This window comes from Elephas maximus, chromosome 8 (genome assembly GCF_024166365.1).
Source record: "Elephas maximus indicus isolate mEleMax1 chromosome 8, mEleMax1 primary haplotype, whole genome shotgun sequence".
In the NCBI taxonomy this organism is placed as follows: Eukaryota; Metazoa; Chordata; class Mammalia; order Proboscidea; family Elephantidae; genus Elephas; species Elephas maximus.
This window is the reverse complement of record NC_064826.1, coordinates 2418646-2440202: the sequence shown is the minus strand read 5'-3', so window position 1 is coordinate 2440202 and position 21557 is coordinate 2418646. Positions and strand designations below refer to the sequence as shown.

The 21557-nt window shown below is 44.3% G+C and overlaps 1 protein-coding gene across 1 annotated transcript in view; it reads left to right on the top strand.

Annotated features, from left to right (window-relative positions):
* CNTNAP2 (contactin associated protein 2) overlaps window positions 1-21557 on the top strand; it is a 2020907-nt gene that overhangs the window by 1166622 nt on the left and 832728 nt on the right. Inside the window, exon 11 of the mRNA XM_049894552.1 lies at window positions 4892-5063. Within this exon, the coding sequence (XP_049750509.1) occupies window positions 4892-5063 (172 nt within the window). The remainder of the gene's footprint in view (window positions 1-4891; window positions 5064-21557) is intronic.

Here is a 21557-nt window from a genome sequence, read left to right as displayed (position 1 = left end):
CTAGGCAGATCTGGCCAGCACTGCTCGTGAGGTTGCAGTCAGATGTCTCCTGAGGCCACTGTCATCTGAAGGCTTGAGGAGGCTAGAGGCTCCTCTTCAAGGCCAATTGCCTTCACGGCCATCAAGGTGCTGCCAGCTGTGGGTGGGGGTCCCAGTCCTCCCTACATGGGACCACTCCACGGGGCTGCTTGAGGCTCCTCATGGCATGGTGGCTGGCCTCCCAGAGCACATGACTCCAGAGACCAAGGTGAAACCTCTAAGGCCTTGAGTTCTTAGCCCTAGAGCTCACACACAAGATCACTTCTGTGGTATCTGCTTGTCACACAGTGAAGACTGATTTGCGTGGGAGGGGAGTGTACAAGGGCATTGATACCAAGAAATGAAGGCCAGTCAGGGCCATCTTGGAGTTTGTCCTCTGGCCCACAATGAGGCCTGACTCTTCCACATGAGAAGTACACTCACCTCCCTCCAAGGCCCTCAAGGTTTCGTCCTAGTAGAGTGTCTGCTCAAAACCCAAGATCTCATCATCCAAGTAAAGTCTAGACCCGATAAAGCTGCTGGAGGTCCAAGTACAAGGAAGCTGTCTGGGGCAGCCCCTCAACTACAGTCCTCCAAGCACACTTCCTCTTGATGTGAAGACCTGTGAACTGAATGCACCTGAAGTATAATCACATTTAGTGTGGAAGGTACTATAGCTGGGTGTGACCACGGGGGGCATGGGCACTTAAAGATAATGAAAGGGGAGAAAAAAACAAAACTGTTAGTGGATGTGTAGCATTCTTCCCTATAACTATCTTCTCCTAGAACATAGCCTATGTAGAAAAACAAAAGGGCTTGACAATTTCAAACTCCAAAATTGCTCCAGACCAAGCAGAGCTGTGTCATGAGTGACTCCTGAAGTCTTGTTTTATGAACATAGTTACCCCCAGTCTGTCACAGTCTGTGTTCCTGACGTGAGTTTAGACCAGGGAAGGTCTTGTTCTCCCAAATAAGTCTGTTCATTTTGGAATCTTTCAAAGCTAGTATGTATATTTAAAGACCCTCAAGTATTCATACAACATTGAATATACCATGAACTGCCAGAAGAACAAACAAATCTGTCTTGGAAGAAGTACAGCCAGAATGCCTCTTAGAAGGGAGGATGGTGAGACTTCATCTCACATGTTTTGGACGTGTTGTCAAAAGGGATCAGTACCTGGAAAAGGACATCATGCTTACTAAAGTAGAGGGTCACTGAGAAAGAGGAAGACTCTCAATGAGACGGATTGACACAGTGGCTGCAACAATGAGCTCAAGCACAACCATGATTGTGAGGATGGTGCAGGACCAGGCAGTGGTTCATTCTGTTGTGCACGGGGTCACTATGAGTCAAAATGACTGAACGGCACAATACAACAGCCAGTATTCAAAAATCAGAACCAAATGATGGTCATGTTAAGAATGGTCAGTAGAGCTACAGCTGGATGTTTTCTCTGCTAATTTTAGACATTAAACTCTGCTCAATTTTATCTTGATTAGAGAGATTGGAAATCATATGTGTACACGCAACTAGTCCAAATAGACCACTTGTCTAAGATCAGCATTTTCTGATGGGAATAATCCAAGGCGAAGGAAAAACAATATGACTTAGAGTACATATTGTTGTTGTTAGTTGCCATGGAGGCAATTTCAACTCATAGTGACCTCATGTGACAGAGCAGAAACGCTCCATAGAGTTTTCAAGCATGTGACCTTTCAGAAGTAGATCACCAGGCCTGTCTCCCGAGGCACCTCTGGGTGAATTCCAAACACCAATCTTTCTGCTAGTGATCAAGCACTTAACTTTTTGTGCCACCAAGGGACTCCAGAATAGATTGATAGACAGGTAGATAGATAGGTAGATAGATAAATGATAGATAGATGATAGACGATTGATAGATGGATGGAGGGAGGGAGGGAAGGATGGATGGATGGATGGATGGATGGATGGATGGATGGATGGATGGATGGATGGATGGATGGATAGATGATAGACAGATAGATGATAGATAGATGATAGATCGGTGGGTGGGTGGGTGGATGGATGGATGGATGGATAGAAGATAGATGATAGGTAGGTACGTAGATAGATGATAGATTGATAGATAGATGATAGATAGGTAGATAGAAATATGTATGAATATATAGATACTAAAAAAAAAAATGCCATCAAGTTGATTCCAACTCAGAGCAGCCCCACAGGGTTTCCAAGGCTGCTGTAAATCTCTACAGTAGCTGCCTGCCACATCGTTCTCCCTCAGAGCCACTGGTGGTTTCAAACCACTGACCTTTGGCTTTGCAGTTGATCACTTTAACCACTGCACCACCAGGGCTCTCTATATAGATAAAAAAAAAAATACATGTGCATATATATATATATATACACACACACACGTATATACACGCACACACAGGACTGTATGTATATGGCAGTGGTGGTTCCGTGCAGAATTCTCATCTCCCATGCTGGAGACCCAAGTTAAATTCCCAGTCAGTGCCTCTCATGTACAGCCGCCACCCGTCTGTTAGAGGAGGCCTGTGTGCTGCTACGGTGCTGAACAGGTTCCAGTGGGGCTTCTAGACTAGGGAGAAAGTCCTGGTGATCCATTTCCTAGTATTAGCCCGTGAAAACCCTGTGGGTCACAGTGGTGCAGTCTGCAGCCTGTCCTGGGGAGGGCGCAGGATCAGGCAGCATTTTGTTTTATTGTGCAAAGGGTTGCCCTCAGCTGGGGCTGACTCTACAGCAGCTAATGACAATGGTAGGTAGGTAGGTGGGTGGGTAGGTAGATAGGTAGGTAGGTTGGTAGGTAGGTTGGTTGGTAGGTTGGTAGGTAGGTTGGTAGGTAGGTTGGTAGGTAGGTAGGTAGGTTGGTAGGTAGGTAGGTAGGTAGGTTGGTAGGTAGGTGGGTCGGTAGGTAGGTGGGTAGGTAGGTAGGTGGGTAGGTAGGTAGGTAGGTTGGTACGTAGGTAGGTAGGTTGGTAGGTAGGTAGGTTGGTTGGTAGGTTGGTAGGTAGGTTGGTAGGTAGGTAGGTAGGTTGGTAGGTAGGTTGGTAGGTAGGTAGGTAGGTTGGTAGGTAGGTAGGTAGGTTGGTAGGTAGGTAGGTAGATAGACAGATGATAGATGATAGACAGATAGGTAGACAGACAGATGGAGATAGGCAGGTAGGTAGGTAAGTAGATAGGTAGGTAGATAGCTAGGTAAGTGGGCAGATAAGTAGATAGGTAGGTAAGTAGGTAGATAGGTAAAAAAAAAGTAGGTAGGTATAAACTAAAAAAAAAAAAATTATAAGAGAATTTAAGTAGAGATCTATAGATCTATTGTTATGTAGTATTTCGTTGATCAAAGATAATACACATTTCCGTGATTAACTCTTAAAGGGAATTTGAATGATGTTCATTAGACCTTAAATACTGTAACCCATTAGTAAGGTGAGAAAAGAGGTTTCCACCATACTCAGCCACACTATCACTAGTCTAACAGATTAGGTCATTAAAAAAAAAAAAAAATCAGAGTTAATGGCCAATATCTGTTTTTATGGAAAACTCACTTTTATCCACTTAATGGCATGTCTTGGTCCCAACCTCCTCCATATAAATCTTTTTTTTTTTTTTTTTGTACATATAAAGTATTAGACTGAAGCGAATGTGTGAGTGGCTCCAGATGTCTAAGCAGACAGATTATTAGTGCAGTTTAATTTGCACCAGAAGGTGAGGTTGGTGTGGGGAACAATTTAATAAACTGAAGCTTTTGGGACTTTCTGGAAACACCGAATAGGATCGAGAAATATCATTCCCTCATTGCCTATAAATTTTACATCCGTGATAACAATGATATATTTTTCTATTGAAAAGGCATAAGAGTAATTGATCAGTGAGGCTATTTTAAAGTTCTTTAGCAATAATACTCAATGTCTGATCTCGAGCTCGGCATACGCATGTTCTATTCTCTAACAGAACCAGAGGTACAGACTCTTTTTTCCTTTTCTCAGTGTCATTTACCCCCTTGTAATTTCAGTTTCATCTGTCATTTATGCCCCCTATTATTTATGAGCCCAGATGGCTGCTGACCCAAGGTCTAACAGTTGGAACCCACTAGCTGTATAGCAGGAGAAAGATGTGGCTATCTGCTTCCCTAAAGATTTACAGCCTCAGGAACCCTAGGAGACAGATCTGCTCTGTCCTGTAGTGTGACTAGGAGGGAGGCAGAACTGATTCCATGGCAATGGGTTTGGTTACATCATTAGGTACTGTGTATAGAATGGCTATTCAAAGCAGAATGGTCGAGCCTTTTGCTGAAATTTATCTCTCCACAGTGATCCTTTGGATTTCGTAAATTGAGATACCATTTGTCAGGCAAACATCTCTTTGGATTGAGTTAGATCCTCCAATATCTCTTATGGATTAACCCATTAAAAATCAATTTTATTTGATAACAGTAAGTTTAGCCTATTGACAGCTGAATGGCAAGGCCCTAGGGAATTAAGAAAAGAGAAGGAATGTTTGAGCGTGTAGAAGGGGAGGTAGGGCAGTTGGGAAAAGGTTAAGGTTTTGGGTCCTCATCTCTGAGGGCAGGCTCGGGCAGGGAGCTGTAGCAAGGAGCCCAAGATGGCAGAGAAACAGGGAGTGGGGACAGAGTGAGAAAGGAGATGTCAAGAGCAAAAACATGGCCGAGGGTAGACCCCAGAGACCAACGTTCACCCCAGCGCAACCCTGACTACATCCCAGAAATAACTTCAGTGTCTCAAAAGTCTTCATTCTTCCACGTCGAGAGGGGCATCAGTAAGGACAACAGAGCACAGTGGTGTGAGCAGAAGGCTGTGGTCAGGGAGAATGCCCCCAGAGTTTAATGCTCCCATTCCTTGTGCCCCACAGGTGTCCTGAACCAGATGGCGAGCTCGGGGCTCTCCCTGCTCCAGCCATCCTTCCAGGGCTGCATGCGGCTCATCCAGGTGGACGACCAGCTGGTCAATCTGTACGAGGTGGCTCAGAGGAAGCCGGGCAGCTTCGCCAACGTCAGCATCGACATGTGTGCCATTATAGACAGGTAAGTGGTCTGCCTCCCACTGCACACTGCCTGTGCGTGCTGAGCGCATGACTGTGTCCTGGTCTGGGGAAACGCCAGACAGGTGCATTCTGGAAGGGGAGGGACGGCGGAGCACGAGCGGCTTCTCTTACGGAGTGTGTGGGATGCCAGCATGCTGGGTATATCAGTGAGGGGTGGACGCCACAGGACAGTCTCGATGCCACCTTAGCCCATCAAGCCACTCAGTGAGTGTGCACGGGTGGCTTTGCCAGCAACAGCTGAGTACAGAGGGACTCTCAGCTCCTTTTAGCCTTTCCTTCTCTGCCTGCAAGCACGGGTGCCCTTCTCTCCCTGGCTCAGTCAAGGGTCAGATTCATCATGTGGCTCCCCCCAAAGCCCCTCCCATGGGGAAAGAAACATTAACACATGTGGGTGGGCATATAGGGGTACACTGAAGCAGATATTTAGAGTAATTGAGTAAAGCACACATTTTGAAATAATGCCAAATATAATCTTTATTAGTTTTTGCAAATCCAAGGAGGAGCTTTTTAATAAAATTTTTAGTGATTGATGTCTCACGCAGTGGAAAGAGACAACTTTCATATGAAATATTATGATAATATCACATGCACTATCTTGGCACACTTGTATTCCAAAATGAAAAAAAAAATTTCATTCTAAGAAGTTTTGCCCCTAAACCAGCTAAGTCTAAGTCTAAGCTGCAGTGAACCTAGTGGATTCAGAGCGTTTTCTAAGCTATTTTAAAATCTTTCGCGGGAAGTCTATCTTATTCTGAAAATAATATTATTAATTTTCTATTTTGGAGGATGAAAATTCTTCGAAGTCTTTTTAAATTTTGAAATAAGATTTCATTCCTACCCGCATCTGCCACCAACGGAGCGCAGACCTGACGTCTATAGCAGTCTTATTTCATGGGAGACGCTCCTTGGGGAAGTCTCTCCAAGGCACACGAGGAATCTTACTAATACGTAAAATGATCTATGATGAAGGCAGATGGCGTCCATATGATCATAGTAAAATGGTCAGTTACAGTTCATGGTGATTTTAGGTTATGACTTAAAAAAAAAAAAAAACAGTATGTTTATAATATGGTGTGCTGATTGTCACAAACCGTGTGGGCTCAACTGCTAACCGGAAGACTGGCAGTTCAAACCCACCCAGAGGTGCCACACCCAGAGATGCCCCAAGAGGAAGGCCTGGTGGTCTCTTCTGAAAATTCAGCTGCTGGCACCCCTGTGTGCTGGCACCCCTGTGATCACAGTTCTGTTCTGACATACGCGGGTCAGCACTGGCTCGATGGCATGAGCTTTTTACATTTATATAAGACCTCGCAGTGGAGCGCGGTGTTTATTTCTGCTTCATGTATGTAAATGTAAGTCCTGATGGCCTAGGCGGTTTATATTTAAGCAGAAGAGTGAGCAATTTTCATAAAAATATATTCTAAATTTTTTAACCATTGGTAATTAACTATTCTTAGTATTAGCTAACAGTATTATTTAATAATTTTTTAATAGTATTATAACATAATACTACTTATTATAATTATATTGTAATATAATGCTAAATACCATAATAGCTAATACTATTAGCTATCATTTCTGCCTAGCCAAGTGTTAGCAATAATCAGGAAAGCCGAGACGTAAATGTTTGAAGACCAGACCATTTGTTCTGACACTAGGTGTTTATCTACACATTCAACCATCGTGTTCTGTAGAAGGGGCGTTTCCTTCTTGGTAACAGTCACTCACCATACTGAAACACGTTACACCTTGTCCATTTTCCATGTCACTAGCTTTAATGACACAATCATTTCCACCAACAATACCCGAGTTAATTTACCCACCGTTTGTAAACAGGCTAGATCTTATGGTGCTGCTGCTGTTTCGCTCCACATATGGCGTTTCCTGGGCTTTGTACTCAATTTGTTTGCTACTAAAGGAGTTGGGGTGACGTGTTGTGATTTTAATGTTTTGCTGTAATGGAGACAGTAGGAGTTAAATTGGCATCTAGAGAACGAATGAGGTTTTAGCGAGTGAGGAGAATAGAAGGCAGCACTCCTGGTGAGAGCAGCTCGAGGGAAGATGCAGAACAGGGAATGCAAATTTCCACTTTGGGCAGATCCAGGAGTACAACAGGGGCCAGACCCTGTGGAGCCAATGCCCACAGCTGACGGAACCAGGCTCTCACCTTCCTCATCCTGCAGGATACAAACAGGAAGGTGGCTTTGGTGAGCCGGCCATCTCTGACGCAGCTCCACTTGTCCCCTAAACCCACTGTGGAACCTGGTTTCTGCCCACACTAGTTTTGGAAGCCAAGACCTTTGTGCAATAATTACCAATATGTGAAATACCAGGTCCCTTCGTTTACCAAAATCTTTCCTAGCTGGACATCTTACGCTGAGAGGCGATATGTTTTGTATGTTTGACACAGGGCTGCATTCCCATCTCTGAATCCTTCAGGAGATGGTTAGTGGTACTGCCCCGAGTGCCCGTGGCTCTTGCCTGTTCTCTTGTAACTGGGGCCCCCTTCAGATAATCCAGTATGCATCCCTCACACAATGCTGGTTTGATTTCCCACCAAGGGAAGCTCTGTCATTGCTCAGCCCCTGCCCCGTCATCTCCAAGTTACCTAGACTCCCCAAAATTAGTCTGCCCTGGCTCTTTCTTACTTTCCCCTTGCAAACTCCAGCTTGATTGATTTGAGAGCTATTTTTTGGAAAAGAAGGAAGAAAGGATAAATGAGAACCTAGGGTTAAGAAATGGAAGGGCTGCCACCAGCCTGGTTTCCATAAGACATTCTAAGATCATGGGGGCAGCTGCAGTGGTCCCTGAGTAGGATTAGGGAGACAGCTGGAGGAGGTTCTCAGGGAGTTTTTCCAGGTCTGCTGGGACACCCCGTGACGGGAACCTATTTCCCTTTCTTTGTGTGTGGTGGAGATGCTTCTATGCCACTCAACCCAGAGCCCCAAGTGGTCATGTAGTTTGCTGTGCATGTTTCCAGAGTCCTCTTTTTCTCCTCCGTCACAGGAAGGGGCAGCCACAGACCAGGACTGGTGGATGTAGTAAAGCCAGAGTCAGCTGTGTGATCAGCTGTGGGGTCCCCAGACAGCTTTTGTTTTCATACCCCCCCCCCACACCCCTCGTTCTTGATTGACAGAAATGTGCAGCCTGGGGCTCAGTGGCCGAGAAAGCCGCAGGTCCAGTGACCCAGCACCACACTCCTCCTCTGGATGTGAGAACGTCAGTCCTGGCTGGTTCAGGTGGCTGTGCCTCATTTCATTTTTCCTGGAGCTGAAAGCCTCCATCCTTCCTGCATCCTCCACAGCTAAGTGGAGCCCGTGCACCTGAGGGATGACCCCCAAGTGTGCAAACCACTTCCAAAGAAACAATGACGAGCTTATATTAGGACCTGTGTCATTGCAGTGAGATGAAGATTTTGGTTAGAAGGCCCCCAAAGAGTGGAAGCTGGGGACTAAGTATATACATGTTTAGAGGCCTAGGCAAATCCATATCGTTAGAGTTACACCTGACTTTTAACAGGGCTCTAAAACAGATAAAGTAGCTCATTAGAGCTAGAGTCTTCTCTGCTCTTTCCTGCCTACCTCCCCTATAAATATATTAAGGAACAGAACCAGCAAACATTCTAGAAAACACAAAGAGCAGAAATGGACAACTGAATGTCCTAGTTTAACCACAGCCGGGAAAATTACCCCTTGAGAAGCTGTGAACAGACTGGTCCCATTTCCGAGTGAGTAATTAAGTCTTCACTATGTGTTGGAATGGAAGCACATAACTACAGAGCCAGTATTTATTTTTTTAATCAGTGCTGTCTTTCTAAGAGCATCTCCCCAGTTTCTTGGGTTTTCTTGTCTAGAAAAGGAAGAACGAATGTGTGACTTTTTGTAAGTGCATCCAAGCGGGGGCTGGGTGGGTATAATGTGAGGTGTCGCGGAGAAAGGCTGGCTCTGTGGAAAGGAGAACAGCATTTAACAGATGGATAGAGTCGGCCCAGAAAGAAGCCACACGTCTCGGTAAAATCAGGATTAAAATTTCCGGTCCAAACTCAGGTGAGGAGTCTGAGTGGTATTAATGCGTTCAGCTGCTCACCAAAAGGTTGGCAGTTCGAGTCTGCCCAGAGGTGCCTTGGAAAAAAGTCCTAGCAATCTACTTCCAAAAACATGAGCCATTGAAAACCCTGTGGAACACAGTTCTGCCTGACACATGTGGGGTCGCCATGAGTCAGAATTAAATCCATGGCACCTGGTTTAACTCAGATGAAGGAAACACAAAACATTCTTTACTTTCTACATGATCTTTATTTGCTCACAAGCCCCTGGCCTGTCTTAGTCTTATTTTAGACAATCGGGCCAAAATTGAACCTGCAGGTCTATCTATTTCTTTGATCTCGGCCAGCCGAGAGCTCTCCTGGTCCCCACTCCCTGCTACAAATGTCCTTGATCCACGGAATGGGCAGCCTGAGAATAGGAGCAATCTGATGAAAAATGAACGAAATGCAACTTTGACTTAAAATATCTAAGTGTTTCCACTCTAGTAAAGGAGGCCTGGCTCAGAGACGCAATGTTTTCTTAGTGACAATACTTACACAGGAGCCTTCCTTCCTCACCTGGATGCTGCTGGCTGGGAGCAGCCACCTTGGGGCCTCACCGCCCTTCTCCCACGTTTCCAGGCTGAACACCCATCTGCTCTTTCTTTAGAGATGTCAATGTCATCGTTTAGACTGGTGTCAAAGTGCGCTAGCTTGGACTTGTTTTACCTCAGGAAACATTGTCTGTCACCTTAGGTACCAATTTCCTTACTTTGTACCAGCTCAACCCTGCCCCGCTGTGACTCCAGGAACTTCTGGCCTAGAACTAATGCTCAGAGAACTGGTGCCAAGGAGGGTTCTCCAGGATTGCAGCTGCGCCCAGCTCTTCCTGGGGAACACTCTTCACAGTCAGTGAGCTAGGACGAAAGTTCGCATCTAGTCGCCAGCTCAACAAAAACGAGTAGGAAAAAGATCGGTTACAGAATCCGCGCAGTTCCTTATGTGGCGGCTCATACAGTAACTGTTTAGGCTCGTCCACCTGGTCCCTTTGTCTTACCTCAATGCATTCCGCATCTTGGGTCTCACTGATTTTATTTTGCACGTGGCTGTGTTCTTTCTTGGTCTGGCCAAAGTGGAACTACAGCTGGGTTTCTGGGAAGCCCTTTCTCCCCCAGGCTAACTGGCTATTTCTAAGGCTGGATGCATTGCTTTACATATAAACTCTCCTGGCCCCGGGCTAACCAAAGGGTCCCCTTTGATCTTTTAACCCCAGTGTCAAAGCCGTTTAGTTTTTGTTAGAAGCTATCTGAGAGGGCTTTCCTGTTTCTGAGAACATCCGATTCATAGTTAGTTATCTATCCAGCACAAAACATCAGCTCAAAAACCGAGAAGTACCACACACCCAGGCGAACCGGGTTGCATCAGTTACTTCTCTGAAGTTATTCCAAAGTGACCCTATTTCTAAGTACCAATAGGTTATTACAGTGACAAAACAAAACAAAACTTTCTTTTTTTTTTAAGTAGTGAAATGCCAGAGGAGGTAGCTCTTCTAAGAATAAAAGGAAAAGAAAATTGAATTACCCACTTAAAGATTCAAAAGCAGCACTGTTTCCCTTTGATGCACTGCCTGTATTAGGACAGAAGAAAGCTGGATCTGCTTTTGGGGCGGCATATACCTGCGCTTGACATTTAAATCCCGAGGGAGGTCTTATGCATGAAGGTAATGTCAGGTCTGCACTTGAAGACAAGCAGAAAGGAAAAAGATAAAGAAAACACGTGTAGTCAAATCAACTACAGATAGACTTAAATAAGCTTTTTTCACTTTTTATTTTTGGCTTTTGATAATTGCATTACCTGGAAAAGAAAGAAAGAAAACGATGGCAAATGATTTAAAGATGTATTTAAAGTAACTTTCGTAACAGGTAGTTTCTTCTTAAGATAGCTGCTTTCATCAGTTACTTGGATACATTGTAAGATTTTGATGGATTTAGGAGCCCTGGTGGTCAATGTTACACTTGGCTGCTAACCAAAAGGTCAGGGGTTCAAGACCACCCTGCAGCTCCACGGGAGGAAGGCCTGGTGATCTGCTTCAATAAAGATCACCTCCTAGAAAACCCTATGGGTCAGTTCTACTGGGTCCTATAGGATTTGTAAGAGTCTGAAAACTCGATGGCACTCAACAACAACAACAATAGGGGCTCATTTAGCTGACCTTACCTGGAACAAACTCTACAGATTAACAGATACCCACCTTTTTCTTTGTGGAATCCAGGGGCTGATCCATCCACCTGCCTGAGGGAGAAGGAGCTGGAGGCAGAGGCTACCTGCCTCCTGACCGCCCCCCCATCTCCCTCATGCTGTGTGGGTGTCAGGTTCAGACCCAGACAGGCTTATACAACTCATGCTTGTTATTGTAATCGTATGGTATAATTAATACTAAGTGTGTGATTAAAGGGGTAGAGACACACAAAGAATAGTTTCCATTCAAACCAAATCAAAACCTTTTTGAAATGCCCGTGGACAAAAATAAACCCAGCAATTTAGGTATGGAGAAGGCAGCAGCAAAAATTTGCTCAGATTCATAAAAATTGAGCTTTGTTTACGCAAATTGTTTCACTAGTGGCTTTAATTTTCCCAACACCTTAAGAAACCAAGGCTGAAAATTCTGGGTGGTGCATTACAGAATGGCTGCCAGGAAAACTTGCGGTGGGATTGCAGAATTCCCGTCAGTGGGTGCCTGCTCACAGGGTCCTTCAGTGAAGCTCCGTCCACAAGTGAGCCATTGGATTTCCATGATATAGGGCTTAAGGTGAAATTAAAACAGTAAAAGTGTGTGTCTTTTTAATTGTGCTTTGATGAAGATTTAGAGAGCAAATTAATTTCTCACTAAACAATACACATATTGTGACATTGGTTGCCAACCCTAGTATGTGTCAACACCCTCCCATTCTCGACCTTCTTTTTAAGGACTCCTTTCTTTAATCAACTTCTTATTAAACCCAACATATTAGAGAAGTCTTCTACTGTTCTCTAACTGGGATAAAAAGAAACTAGAACTCACTTTTTTCTGTTGTTTTCTATAATTGCGGAGACTTTGTATTTCAAATAATGAAAAGGACAGAAGGAAGGAGAGAAGTATGGAGATAGAGAGAGAGAGAAAGGGAGGGTGGGAGGAAGGAAAGAAGAAGGAAGGAAGGGAATGAGGGGAGAGAGAATTATAGAGAGAGAGAGAGGAAGGAAAGAAGGAAGGAAGGGAATGAGGAAGGAGAAAAGGAAGAGAGGGAGAAGAGAGAGAGAGGATGGGGGTGGAGGAAGAAAGATACATAAACCATTAAGTTATCTTGCTCTCTATATCAGCAATATTAGTTTGGGACATTTTCTACTTGCATTAAAGTAGTAATTAGGGGGAAAAAACTCAAGAATGGTGTCTATTACAGCAGTGTAAAAATGGCATTTTGCTGTTTATATTCTTTGCTGTTTAAATAATCTATAACCTGAGAAGAAGGGGGAGGTTGTCACAGGCTTTTCCATCCTGTACTTGGGGTTTGCCATCACTTTTTATTTCACTTGCTAACTGAACTTCTTTCCGGGTTATATCTGCAGTGCCAAGAAACAAGTTTCAAGAGGTTAAGAAACGTACCTCCTTAGATGTTGCTGTTGTCGTTAGGTGTCATGGAGTAGATTCCAGCTCATGGTTATCCCATGTACAACAGAAGGAAACGCTGCCTGGTCCTGTGCCATCCCCACAGATGTTGCAGTGTTTGAGCCCATTGTTGCCGCTCTTCTCAGACAGCACTGTCTAAACCTCTGAGAAGCTCACGTTTGGCAGGTGAGAGGGAGCACTTCTTAGTCACTGATGCCTGTGTGTTCGCTGAGGCATTTCGGTAGAGGCTGTCTCTCCCCGTGCTCACCAAGCCCTGCTTACATCAAACAGAACGTTGCATAAGTGAGACCGGCCTGCAGACAACGGGGCGGGGCTGTGCTTGTCCATGTTGGGGGCAGTGTTGAAGAGCGAGTCTGATAAACTCTAGCAAAGGAACTGAAATACCTGAAAGCGTATCTTGGTCAGTAAACAGATTGACTTCAGTAGACCATCCTCCATGACTGCCACGAGGGAAAACCCCTAAGTGCCCTACGGGGTTTATTTATAGGATTAACTTTGTTTGCCGTCAACAAGAGGTGCCTGCTAAGCTGTTGTTCTGTTTCCTGATCTTTGCCCCTTTGGCACAGTCCCAGAAAGCCTTCATCAACATGGAAATTGTTTTCGTGGACACAAGTCCATGAAGACCCCCTCTGGGCAAATAGATGGGACAGCAAAGTAATTTTTTAATTTTTTTTGAAGAAAGAAAAAACTTTCAAATCTTAAATGGACATTTTTTAAGTCAGACGGAAAACAGCACACACAAATAGGTGAGTCCATTTCCTGTAGACACAGTATTTCATTAACTCCAGGGGTACCTGTTAATCCCAGTGAAGGTCAGGGCAGTGGTACTGGTTAGTCTGTTGCTGTTGTTGTTAGCTGCAGTTTATTTGGCCCTGACTCATGGTGACCCCGTGCACAATGGAAGGAAACGCTGACCAGTCCTGCGCCATTCCCATGATGGTTATGGATCCGACCATTGTGATCCATAGGGTTTTCACTGGCTAAATTTTGGGAGCAGATCAGCCAGCCTTTCTTCCTAGCCTGTCTTAAAATCTGAAAGGCTGAGTTGGGTTGGGGGAAGTGCAGGTCATGGGGACTGTACTGAGAAGGAAGGAGGAGACTCCAAGGGCAGCAGCTCCCACACATGGCTCTTGGATACCAGACAGGCGGCTCATTCTCACACTGAGACCTGACGTGAGTGCAAAATACACACCGATTGTGAGTACTTAGCACATATAAAGGGACGTAAGCTCTCTCATTAACAATGTTTTACCTTGATTACAGTTGTGTTAAATACATTATTAAATTCAATGCACTTCTTTCTTCTTAACTTTTTAATGTGGCTACCGGAAAATTTTCAATTACATATAAAGTGTGGTTCATGTGATATTTATATTAGATATTCCTGGTTTAGAATCTCCCTCTAGAACATTCTAGAAGAATGATGGGCAGCTGTAGGGCCCCGAAGCCTGTGCATTGGCCTTGTCCAGCGTGAGTTAAAAGATCCATGCAGCCTCTGACAGGACTGTATGAACTGTTCTCCAGAATTATTTTATTTCTGAGACAATTGGGATTCCCAGAAGGTCTATGAACCTGGCATCATTCTAAAGTTTCCCGTCCCTGTGAACTAGCTGGAAGCCTCCTGAAGCCCTCAATCTGCTTGCGGTGCCATCTCCAGAGAGTGTCTTTGCAGACCGAGAAGCCAGATGTGTTGGTTTTCTCCGGGAATATTAATTCTCTGTCCATTAAAAATAAAATAAAAAGTATTCAGTGAAAAGAAACAAGTCCTAAATTAAGTAGAAGATATTTTAGTTGAGCATGCGGAAGAATTTCTTGGCTCCAAGATTAATTTCTTCCAGTAAAAGTTCTGTCCTACATAACACAAACGTGTGTGAGTCAGCATCCCTGAAGGAAAAGTTAGGGGCTTGGTTAGAAATGGCTCTTAGCTGCTAGGAGCGGAGACCAAATTACAGCTTCTTAGACAAACCTCAGGCTTATCATTGCACATTTAAGATGTATGGACTAGACTATGTAGGACTTGTAGGATAAACCCAGAAAGCAGCCAGACACCCAGACTCTAAACTTCTGCTCCAGTGCCCTTACCTTGTGAATTTCATTCTCATGGTCACAAGACGGCTGCTGAAATGCTAGTCATTTCATCTGCTTTCCATGAAGAAAGTAGGAGGACCCATTCCCAGAAGTTGCATACAACATTTTCACTTGTGTCTCTTTGGCCAGAATTTAGTCCCATGACTAGCATGAGTTGCAAGCTAGCCTGGAGCTGAGTCTCCTGTTCAAGGTGGCAATGTTCAGATTTACGGCTTAAGAAGGCACATTTGAGGGCTTGTAACTAAAGAGGAAGAAGAAAGATTGTAATGGGGTAGCAGTCTCTGAGCAATCGCTATCTCAAATAAAATTCATGCTTAAAAAAAAAAACTTGAAGCAGCATGTTTATAATTTATTCAGGTTGCATATTTTATATTATAACTCTAACAATTCAAAATAAACGTATTTATCAAGCTCCAGGCACTAGGTATTTGGGGGAGATACCAAAGGTGAATGATACAGCCTCTATCTTCAAGGACTTTGTAACGGATGCGAGAAGAAAGAAGTCGCTGTTGAGTCAGCTCTGACTTATGGTGACCCCACGTGTGTCAAAGCAGAACTGTGGCCACAGTACTTTCAAGGACTGGTTTTTCAGATGTAGATTGCCAGGCCTTTCTTCTGAGGCACCCCAGGTAGATCCAAAACTCCAACCTTCCAGAGCCAACAGAGAGAGAACATGGTCCTGTGGTACCTTGCATTCAGACTTGTAGCCCCCAGAACTATGAGACAATATATTCCTGTCCTTTACAGCCACCACTGTGTGGTCTTGGCTATGCTGGCTCCAGGACAAACAGATTCTGTGTGGCCTTTGCTGACAGCCCCAGGCCACACAGGCATTTTGGTTTCTGTTGGGCTCAGTCCTCATTACAATCACTGTTTCCACCTGAGACCACCTGGGATCACCCTCCATTTAGACCACCTGGGATCACCCGCTGTCTAAGAATGAAGACAGTGGAAGCCCAGATGGAAAGACAGAAAGAAGCAAGCCCACACTCAACGTCATACCCTTCAGTTATGTGAGGCAATAAATTCCCTTTTCTGGCTCACGCAGGCAGCCTCGTGGTGCTTCAGTCCCCTGACTGGCCAGAACTGTCTTGCCAGTTTTCTTTGCTCACTGGTCATTTATTTCTGTATTTCCTGCTTCAGATTCACAAAAGTAAGCTGGCCAGCTCAGTTTATCTCTTCTCACCAGGTTCTAGTCTTTGGTTGCTGCTCAGCCCATGGTTTGGCTGCCCCCCAGGTAAGGAGTCCATCCAGGATCTAGCCCTGGGGCTGATGTGGGGGGGGGACTGCTGCTCCCATGGGGGTACCCGTGAGACAGGCATCTGGACACAACCCAGTCTTACACCCTGTAGCCATGATCATCTTTGCTCTGTTATTCTGTCACCTGAATTACTGATACATGGCGCATGAGCTTAGAAACACTGTAACTTGTCTTTTACATGTCAGAGAACACCTCCAAAGGGGGAAAAAAAATGAAATGTGACTTTTGGAAAACTTCCCTTCCTCTTCTCATTTTTATGCTTTCCTTTTGCAATGCAGTTATTGTGATACGGACTCCTATCTGATGATGGTGAGTTTAAATGAATCAAAATTATTGTTCTTGGAGAGGAGTGCCAAAAACTTGTAAGACACGATGCATTCTAATTAAAGTTCAAGAAGCCCTAGGCAAGAAAAAAGATAAGCTCTCACTTAAGTTATGCAAAAGTGTATTAATATCCAAGATTAATTAAAATCTAGGGAGAGTTTTTTTTTTTTTAAGGGTGCCATTTAAAGTTTGCATGAAAGTTAATGCAATTATTGTGAAATGTTTGCTATCAAACTGGTTTGATGAATAAGGGAAGTCAATTAGCAAAATGGTGAATAGGAGTTAATTCTCATGGCTCTAGGTAGTTTCCTTCCTTTGTTCTATAAAAGTCACTTACAACCGCATAGAAATTACGTGCCAATCACCACTGTTGGAATGAAAGGCAGAATTCTATGGTATATATTTATTTTCTTTGAGAAATAATATTCCTCCAAAAATGATGATGACGACAGTTTCCACAATGCAAGTACTGCTGGTCTCTTACCTCCCTGGTAAAGGACAGGGAGCACAGCTTTCGCTGCACGGGGTCCCTGATGTGTGGGCACTGGACTTTAGAATGATCCGTCTGTGTTAACAGGGTCGGGGAAGTTGCGGTTCTGAGTTCCAGAAATTGACCTTCAGCCTCCTAACTGAAAGGTGGGCAGTTAAAACCCACTGAGAGGCACCTGAGCAGAAAGGCCTCTGAAAGGTCACAGCCAGGAAAACCCTGTGAAGCAGTTCTGCTCTGCACACATGGGGTCACCGTGAGTCAGAGTTGACTCCATGGCAGTTGCTTTCGTTGGTTTGGGTCTCTTCTCACGTAGCCATAGATAGGCTGTGAGTGAATCAAATCAAAAGTATCCAAGAACGTCCACCCTTCCCATCTGACACAATGTATGACTTTTGAGACCACTACCAACTGCAGTAAAGGCATTTTCCTAGCAGCCTGATACAATATTGCAAATACATTTTCCCCTAGTAGCAACAGAATAAGGATTCAGAGAGGTGGGTTACAAAGTCCTTTGTAGGCTTGCCCAGGAAACAAGTCCGCTTGTAGCGTAACTCCATGCCAAAAAGAGAATTGTGGTCTGAATTTCAAATAATTGATCAGCAAACGGATTTTCCAATGTCATATGTCAAAGCACCAATATCATATGTCTTCTAGAGAAAGCAGGGCAAATTAATGAGGTTCTACTTTGTTACAAAGAAGTCCCTGGGTGGTGGAGGTGTTAAAGCACTCAGCTGCTAACCAAAAGGCTGGAAATTCGGGTCCACCCAGGAGCCTCTCAGAAGAAAATCCTGGCTACCCACTTCTGAAAAATCAGCCATTGAAAACACTGTGAAGCACGATTCTACTCTCAGACACTTGGGATCACCCCAAGTCAGAGTTGACTCGACAGGAACTAACAACAGTCTATGAAGAAACATCCCTTCTCATTCCTGTGACCAGAAAATTCTAGCTGCTTTCAGAGGCCAGATCAGTAACCGGTGAGGGAAGGTGCAAGCAAGTACATGAATAGCCATCCACATAAAGGGGCTCAGAATGAGTGTTTATCTCCCTGAAAAGGGGCCCCTACCCCTGTCTCCACCCTGCCTCCACCACCTGCCATCTTCTAGCTTGGGAGGTCCCTGGGCTGCCCCTTCCCACAGATTGGAGATGCTTGGAACTCAGCGTGGTGCAGGAGGGGGTCCTGCCTGCCGTCTGCTCAGGCTTCTGCTCAGGGCAGCATCCTCAGCCGAGTGGACCCCATATTCTTCCACGTAGTTGCAGATACCTGGCCATGGTGATGGGAGGAATGTTTCCCAGATGTTTGGTTCCAGTGTTAAAAAGAGCAGAAGCCGAGCTCTGGTTTCTACAGCATAACACACTCTTGGCAAGGTGACTCAGTTTCATTTTATGACTTTGTTTTTACATCACCTGTTTCCAAGTGAGATTGAAAACTGGGATTGAGGAAACGAGAAGACAGAAGTTAATATCTCTCCTGCACCTGAGCTTGAAGTCTGGCTTGAAGTGTCTTAGAAGCTAGATTATGCTTGTTGGGAGTTCAGAAGAAGCCCAGCTAGAGTTCCCGTGGAAGGCTGCTGCCGGCATTACTGTGGGTCTTGGCTTAGTGTGTTACCAATGTGGCTGTCAATTTCCAGGAGAATTCTTCCTGATTGGGTACCGGTAGGGATGGATTCAGAGTGGGAGCCTGTTAAGGCTTAACTTGTGCCCCCTAAAAGATGTGTTGAGGTCCTACCTGGGTTCTTGTGAATGTGACCTAGTTTGGAAATAGGGTCTTTGCAGATGTTATCAGTTAACATGATGTCACACTGGAGGAGGGTGTGTCCTGATCCTATATGACTCTTGTCTTCATGAGAAAAAGATGACATAAAGAGACCCAGAGACAAACAGGGAAGATACCACATGAAGACGAAGGCAGAGAGTGGAGTGATGCTTCCACAAGCCAAGGAATGCCTGGGGCTTCCAGAAGCTGGAGGAGGTGAGAAAGCATCTTCCCGTAGAGCCTTCAGAGAGAGCCTGGCCCTGCTAACACGTGATTTCAGACTTCTGGCTTCCAGAACTGTGAGAGGATAAATCTGTGTTGTTTTATCCCACACACTTTGTAGTGTAGGTTGTCGGTTCCAACTCATAGTAACCCTATGTGCAACGGAACGGAACAGTACCTGGTCCTGTGCCATCCTCACAATCGTTATGCTTGAGCACATTGTTGTAGCCACTGTGTCAATCCAACTCGTTAAGGGTCTTCCCCTTTTTAGCTGACCCTGTACTTTACCAAGCATGATGTCCTTCTTCAGGCACTGATCCCTCCTGACAACCCATCCAAAGTATGTAAGATGCAGTCTCACCGTCTTTGTTTCTAAGGAGCATTCTGGCTGTATTTCTTCTAAGACAGATTTGTTCATTCTTCTGGCAGTCCGTGGTATATTCAGTGTTCTTCACCAACACCATAACTCAAAGGTATCAATTCTTCTTTGGTCTTCATTATTTATCGTTCAGCTTTCACATGTATATGAGGTAATCAAAAATGCCATGGCTTGGGTCAGGCACACCTTAGACTTCAAGGTAACATCTTTGCTTTTCAACGCTTTAAAGAGGTCTTTTGCAGCAGATTTGCCCAAAGTAATGCATCATTTGGCTTCTTGACTGATGCTTCCATGGGTATTGATTGTGGATCTGCGTAAAATGAAATCCTTGACACCTTCAATCTTTTCTCTGTTTCTCATGAGGTTGCTTATTGGTCCAGTTGTGAGGATTTTTGTTTTCTTTATGTTGAGGTGTAAACCATACTGAAGACTGTTGTCTTTGATCTTTATCAGTCAGTGCTTCAAGTCCTCATCACTTTCAGCAAGCAAGGTTGTGTCATCTGTATAACACAGGTTGTTAATGAATCTTCCATCAATCCTGATGCTCCATTCTTCATATAGTCCAGCTTCTTGGATTATTTCCAAAACATACAGATTGAATAGATAGGGTGAAAGGGTACAACCCTGATCCATACCTCTCCTGACTTTAAACCACACAGTATCCCCTTTTTCTGCTCATACAACTGCCTCTTGATCTATGTATAGGTTCCATATGAGCGCAATTAAGTGTTCTGGAATTCCCATTCTTTGCAATGTTATCTGTAATTTGTTATGATCTGCACAGTCAAATGCCTTTGCATAGTCAATAAAACACAGGCAAACATCCTCCTGGTGTTCTCTGCTTTCAGCCAGGATCCATCTGACATCAGCAATGATATCCCTGGTTCCATGCCCTCTTCTGAATCCAGCCTGAATTTCTGGCAGTTCCCTGTCCATATACTGCTGCAGCCATTTTTGAATGATCTTCAGCAAAATTTTACTCGCACGTGGTATTAATGATATTGTTCGATAATTTCCCCATTTGGTTGGTGGTGGTGTAGGTAGTCCCTGACTTAATGAGTGTTCTAGTTAAGATGAACCTCACTCAGGCCATCTGTTTTCTGTTTTTGCTTTTGGTACATCTTAGCATTAGTAATATGAACTACGTACAGTTTTGCAGTGCGTAATTTGCTGATGTTATCGTTCTCAGGTATTCACTTACAGGTGTTCCGTGTTACGATTCACTGCTCAGAACACTGCCATATAGCAAGCTGCGGCCTGGACTACAGTGAAATCAGTGTCAGGAGTCATAATGGATAGAAAGTTGGGCAATGTTCAGCTCTAACGACATACGACAATTGAACTGTGCAGGTACATGACAGCCATTACAACTCTGGCTTCGTCTTACAACACTGACGCTGACTTCATTGTAGACCAGGCCTATAGTGTGATCTTAGTCAGCATTCTGTACCATAAGAAGAGGTATTCTACTTATGTCAGTACCGACTTAGGATAGAGTTGTTGGAAAGGAACCCCGTCCTAAGTCAGGGACTACCTTTTGTGATACCTTTTGTTACAGCAACCTCAGAAAATGAATACGGAGCCCAAGAAGCTCCATCAGCCGTGGTCCCTCTGATAGTCCCTCATGTTGGAGCTATTGGCTCTTCCTGAGTCTTCACTCTGCCAATTCCTATGCTGGATAGAAGACTGTCCATATAGATTGGACATTTCCCTTCCTTTACCTGGTCGTCTTCTCAAATGAAGCTTAGAAGATGGGTTTCTACCAGGTACCCAAAGATACAGTTAACCTCCATGAATAGCCTCAGTGTTAACTGCTGGGAGAAGGGAAAAAAAAGGACAGCTGAGTTTGCCGATGACATGAATTAGCCTAGAATTATAAATTGCACCATTCACTTCATGTTTGTGGCTAGGAATCGAAGAAAGAATCAGCACAGAGCAGTTAAGTCCAGTAGGATGACAGAGCTGTATATATGTCAAAATATCATTAAAAAAAAAAAAAAATGCTCCCAGAGGTGTCAATTCATCCTAAACTATTAGGTACAATATTGTCCAGATGCATCTTTTGCTGTGCTGAACACATGAGAAGTAAGGTACATATTGAACAGCACTACTGGTGACATTGAGGGCAGTTCTCTTCACTGGGGGGGAATGAATCAAGAAAGGAAAATAAAGTTAGAAGTAGGAATGCGTTCATTATTGCTCCCAAAGTTTCCCAGAGAATTGATTAACTGAGTCATTAATTTGTTCATTTAACACTATCTTTTTT